Raw genomic sequence first — 6293 nt, 5'->3', positions numbered from 1 at the left:
CACTCCTTTAGTCTAAAATTTTGAAAAAATAAAAACCTGGGATTGAATGCCTGGACACTTTAACGTAAAAATATGTCTTTGGGAATGAATGAGTTAATTAGATTTGTTTTTCAAAAATTAGGGTGAAGAAAAAATAGTTGGCAATGATTGGGTTAATAAAAACAAATCTACCATATTAGTACACGATAGATAGCTTCAACAAGTTTTCAAAAGGGGAAGTATAAGAATAACTGAGGTGTGGTTGCATCAGTGTGCACACCCTCATGGTAGGGTTGAAGGATGCGGTCAACCAGTCAGATTTTCTCATTTCCTAGCTGTTTTTTTCTGATATTTCTTGCTTTAATCGTACATTTTGTTCTAACGCGGACTCTGATTTTGAACCACTGATAATTCCTTTTACTTTATGTAAAGCTCAAGTTCCAACTCAAAGAAAAACAGCCCTAGAGCATATTGATGCTTCTCTGTAGGTGTTGATGGTTTTTTTTGGTGCATATATTTTTGGGAATCATAAATTTAGTTTTCAAAATCCAAATTGTGAAAAAAATAAATATATATATATATATATATATATATATATATATATATATATATATATATATATATATATATATATATATATATATATATATATATATATATATATATATATATAAATTCTAAACGTCTGGGAAAATGTTTTATAATTCCCTGAAGAAATAAAAGCTAGCATTTGGACAGTTGTGTGTATACTTTTTAAATATATATATTGTTTACAAACTTACTAAAAAAAAGGGTTAGCTTTTTCTGTTTGATACTTTAGGGCAGGGCTGTCAAACTCATTTTTATTCTGGGCCCCATTGTAGTTATAGTTTGTTAGAGGGCCAGAATGACTGTAAAGTCAAATACATTTTCAAGTTCGTCACACGCTTAGCTAGTTTTTAAATCAGAGGTCAGTAAAAACTGCAAAAGAGAGATAGGGAACATTTTTTTTTTCCCCAAAACTTTTAAAGTTGAAGACAACATGCAAGTTTGGTATTTTAGCCAGAAACTTGAAGTCAAATCAGCATTTTGCGGGCCACATAAAATGATATGGCGGGCCGGATCTGGCCCCCGGACCTTGAGTTCGACACCTGTGCTATCTCGGAACATGTGAGCCCTGAACAATTGTGGTTATTTTTAGGCGATTTCAATGCCTGCAAAAATGGGGTGGGGAAAAAAAAGTGGATTTTCCTGTTTAATTCATATTCCCCAAACACAATATTAACCAGAATTGTGTTTTTAGGCTAGTGGGGGAACATAGAACAATATTATTGTAAAGCAAACTTTTGAATTTACTTCCCTTTTATTGATGTCATGGTGTCAAAGGAAAATAAGGAACTTTGTGGCTAGAGGCTAGATGTAAAGTAATGGAAAAAGATAACATTGGAAACTGGTTCTGCCTGTTTTCCTGTTTTAGTTGCTATTTGGTTAAGGAAAAAAAAAAAGAGTGTGTCTGTCATCACGTGTGGTCCAGCTTTATTGGCGACTTTCTGAAAAAAAACAGAGAAAAGCTCTGAGAATTATATTAGCAATGAAAGGACAAACAGTTACTGTTATACCAGCTGTAGCTGTTAAGTTAGAGGCGTGTGTAACAACATCAGAAGGCATAGCAAGAATATATGTCGCGTCTCAAGTGGAAAAGCCAAGCTGGGTCACAACTCTGGACATGTGATGCTTTGTATGGGGCTCACATGACAATAAGTCATCATCATTAAATCACTACAGCGGGCTACCCGGCGTGAAACATTTGATGCTTTTCATATGAAATAAATGAAACAATTCATTTGGAGGAAAAAAACTCATATACATATTCTTTATTTCCTGACAGGAAAACACTTGATCTTTACATTACGGCTTGTTATGACATAACGTATTGTCTTTATTTTCAAACAGCAGTGCGGTAAGACTTTGTCACACTGGAGGTTTAAATATTAAGGCAACAGATTTACAACAAAAATTCAGTCAATACACCAATGCAAAGCACGATAACAACTATTGATAAATGTAATGAATTATTGATACGTCCCATTAAGTGCCACTGAATGTATTTACTCATTTAGTGCAAAAAAAAAAAGAGACTGAGAAAATGAGAAATATTAGGGCCACATGGAACTAAAGTCAAGTTTCGTTCTTGCAAGGGTAAAATCAAATATTTGGGATATAGTATTCAGAGAATAAGGGGATTTTCAAAGGTTTTTTTCTCAGAAAATTTTGGACATGAAACCAAAATTGGTGTTTTAGAAAAAAGTTGTATATTTTGAAACTATATATATATATATATATATATATATATATATATATATATATATATATATATATATATATATATATATATATATGAGAGAGAGAGAGAGAGAGAGAGAGTGAGAAAATGAATAGCGCGATTGTATTATCATACTACAGATAACCTCAAAAGTATGCAAATTTAATCTGAAAGCAAATTCATTATTCTGTGGTTTAAGACTGTAGCCCACAGAGCTGGGAATATTGCCAAACCTAGCCAATGTTAAATTTGCGGGCGAAAAAATTGATTCACCAAAACATGGTCAAAATGTTCTTGCGACAATTGTGAAAAGTAAGAGCAATTATTAACGTGACAAATTACGACTGATAAAATGCAAAACTCACTTCATTCAGCAACATTTGCAACTCAGTGAAATGGAGGCTTGTCCCAATCAAATTTTTTTTGCACCTGTCTGAGTCACTTGAATTTGAAGATCTGCCAGTACAGAGTCCCGATCCAATACTTCAGCAATGTATTGAGAAAGGGAGAAAAAAGTCCATCTATTTCAGTTTTTAGTTAAACAAAACTATTCCAACAGGAGACGTTTTATGTAATTGTTTGACCAAGTATATAACATATTTTTTTTCTTTTGGAAATGTCTGTGTATTTCTAGGTAATTTTGCTGCTTTACAGCACTTTAAAAAACATTTTTAACCTTTTTCAGTGATCATCCTAATTTTTTATCACGTAATCAATTCTTGCTAGTATACTGTTTTTTTAATGTATTCTCCTTAGAGCCAGCTTATTCATTTGTGTCCACTGGAATGAACTTTTTTTTTTAGCTCTATCTTTTGACTCATTACAGCTACGTCTTAGATGTCCTTACTGGAGGACATTCGGGCTTTTCCAATGATGTCCAGTTTACTTTGCTGTCTTGCTCTTGACAAAGTGGAGAAAATTACAAAACACATTAATAGGCTGGGGGTCAGGAGGATATAAAATAATAAAAAATCATGATTTTGATTTCTTTTTTCATCGTGGCCCTATTTTTTTTTAATAGAAAATACATGATAATGGTGTCAGTGACTTCTCTTTGTTTAAAGAACAAAAAAAAAACGACAGTACATGTAACTTGTGACTGCAGAGTGCTCAATTTCTTTTACCATAACATTCTCTTTGCAGCACAGTGTAAAAGTGATTAGCACGTCTGTGTCACAATTCTGAGGTTCTAGGTTCAAATCTTTACGCTGGCCTTCCTGCGTTGACTTTACGTGTTGTCTCACATGTTCCAAAAACACGACAGTGAAGACTCAAAACGGTCCCATAAAATAAATGAAAACAAAGAAGATGGCTGAATTGAACACTCTCACCATGCCAGTGTATGTACACGCTTCATAATATCATATTTGGTCCCAGGTGATCTCAGTTTTAACATCCTGAGGCGAGCTCACACGAGCTTCCTGTCGGGCAGCTCGGCCACACGCCCCGAGCGCTGGTGTCGCACCTCCAGGTGTTTACCCTGCACGCAGTCAAAGTGGCGCAGCAGCTCGCCGTAGTCCATCTGGGCGTGCTTGCGCTCCGCCTCTCGCTCCTTGGCGTTGGCGCGCTTGGACCCGTCCACTGTCCGCATGAGCTCCGGGTTGGGGACGCACTGCAGCCGATGAGACAGCAGCTGGAAAGCCTGGCTCTGCGGCAGAAGCATCAGCAGCCCGTATAACGCTTTGATCAGGTATGGGTTGTTCTCCACGTCCAGCAGCTGAAGGCGCAGGTAGGTGAAGATGGGGCTCTCCACCAGCTGTACCAGCTTGTCCACCTCCATTAGGAAGTCCACCGTCACCTCTAGCCCGCCGAATTTCTGGATGAGGTCGTAGGCGTGCTTGTAGTTCTGCGTGAGGAAGCAAAGCGAGACGGTGGCCACGGGGTTGTGGCACCACGAGCGGTAGAGGCAGCGGAAGAGGGTGCAGCTCTCAACCGTGCGTAGATCCTTCAGCTGGTTGCGCAGCTGAAAGAGCTCGGCCGAGGTCAGCAGGATGGTGTTGAGCGTCTGCACCATGGTGGAGGCGAACTTCAGGTCCTCTTCCTTGAGGAGGATGTCCGCCATGGAGTGGAAGATGTTCTCGGCGTGGAGGAGCAGACAGAGCTGGCGGATGATGAAAGCGCCTCGGCTTTCCAGCAGCTTCCTCTCCACGCTGAAGCGTTTCAGGAGGTTGATCATGAACTTGTAAAAATACGAGTTCATGCTAGGGGTGGAAGGAGAGGATTCGCCGCCCATCGTCTTGCTTGGCACCTTGAGAGCCGGCCTGCTGTCCATCCCGTCGCAGGTCACCGCCGCATCCGTCTGCCCGGCGGGAGACGAGGCGATCTCAGCAAGCACCTCCAGATCTTTGAGGATGACCTCATCCGATTCGTCCGAGAGGGTTTTGAGCAGCATGGGGAAGAGGCTGTCTGTGTGACGGAACATCTTGCGCGGCGTTTTGATGTAGAGGTGGTAGAGCCACTTGAGCACGGCGATGCGGGTCATCATACCCGTGGAGGCCTCGTGGAGATGGCGGTCCAGCACCTGCACGATCCCATCCAAGTCCAGAGTCATCTGAGATCTGTCAGTGCTTGTTGGGGTGAAGAAGCTGATATTGCTGAGGCCCTCCGCTTCCTGCGAGGAGTTCAGCACGTCGCCTGCATCCACCCTATCTTCTTTGGGTGGCGACTCGACGCGTCCGCTTTTCTTCTCCTCCTCCTCTTCCTCATCATCGTCATCATCCTCAGGGGTGACGAGCTTCATCAAGCTGTAGTTGCAGGCGCTCGCCGCCTCCTTGGTGTTCTTCTTGCGCTCGTCGTAGGAAAGACACGGCAGCACGGCGGTGAGGATCCCCGACGAGTACGGCAGCATGGCGCGGCCCGCAAGCTGGATGAACTCCCGCATCCATGTCATGGCGGTCAGCTGGATGAGGTCGTTGGTCACCTTGGTTTCATCCGCCACCTGGCAGTGAATAACCAGGATGTTGGCCATCTCGGCGAACTTCACGCTGGACGGCGTCTTTTTTATCTCCTTCAGGAACTCGCCGAGCACCACCTCGCATGTCCGCCGGATCTCCTTGCTGTTGTCCCCCAGGATCTGGAAGAGGCCGTCCAGGATCTCGGGGAGGTAGTGAAGCAGGTTGATATCCGGTCCGGACTCCAAGACATGGATCCATGAGATGATAAACTGCCTGGCATACTGGTTATTAGAGTAAATGCGCTCTCTTAATAGGGGCACAAACGCGACGAGGTCGAACTTGTTGCTTTCAGTCACAATGTCCTTCAGGAGGCGGTCCAACAGTTCGGAGCCGCTTTTGACGTTGGGGTCGGGATCAGCTGCAAGTTTGCTCAGTCCATCGAAAAGCAAATTAAAATGAGGCAGCACGGCTCCCCTGGCGACTTTGACGATATTGTAGAGAGCTTCACAGGCGTAGTAACGCAAGCGGCTGTCGGAGTCGTTAAAACAAGTGAGGACCGGTTCGATGAGCTCCTTCAGATACAAACCCGAGTCCTTGCCCAGCGCGATGGAGCACGCGGCCAGGCCGATGAGTCCTCCCTTGCGGCTGTGCGGATGCTGAGACAGCGCGAACTCCGAGGCCAGGATCTGGATAACGTGACGGATCTGAGTGGAGTTGTTCTGAGCCACGAACTCGCGCACCAGCTTCTCGATTTCAAGGGCCGCCACTTTCCGCTTCTCGTACAGTTTATCGTTGAGAGCCCGGACGATATTGGGCGTCAGCGGCGTAAAGTCCTTCTCCGTGTTCATGATGGCGGCGGAGGTCCGAACGAAAGTCTTTGGAAATGTGTATTCCCGTTTCGGGTTAGGGGGAAATGCGAGAGAAATGCTGCATTGAGGAGAACTTGTCACGGGAAAGGGAACTAGGAAGCGGCAAGTAAATGCGACGCAGCTGACCGGTCGCTTCCGGCGGAAAGACACACGTCATGATTCTGTTTAGCAAAAAAAAAAAAAAAAACGTTTTTGTATTTTTTTTTCACAGATGGTTCTTCATTTTAGTGAAGAAGTATAAATAAATAA

The 6293-nt window shown here is 43.0% G+C and overlaps 1 protein-coding gene across 1 annotated transcript; it reads right to left on the bottom strand.

The window, feature by feature from the left end:
* Window positions 1-1801: 1801 nt before the first annotated feature.
* On the bottom strand, window positions 1802-6155 carry vac14 (vac14 homolog (S. cerevisiae)). Its single transcript, XM_088435992.1, has one exon. The coding sequence runs from the start codon at window positions 6021-6023 to the stop codon at window positions 3690-3692; it is 2334 nt and encodes a 777-aa protein (XP_088292118.1). The 5' UTR covers window positions 6024-6155; the 3' UTR covers window positions 1802-3689.
* Between the last annotated feature and the right edge of the window lie 138 nt (window positions 6156-6293).

Source organism: Hippichthys cyanospilos, chromosome 16 (genome assembly GCF_059441005.1).
Source record: "Hippichthys cyanospilos isolate Australia breed blue-spotted pipefish chromosome 16, RoL_Hcya_1.0, whole genome shotgun sequence".
NCBI lineage: Eukaryota > Metazoa > Chordata > Actinopteri > Syngnathiformes > Syngnathidae > Hippichthys > Hippichthys cyanospilos.
Note: the sequence above shows the minus strand (reverse complement) of the source record. Positions and strands in the feature narration are given on the sequence as shown.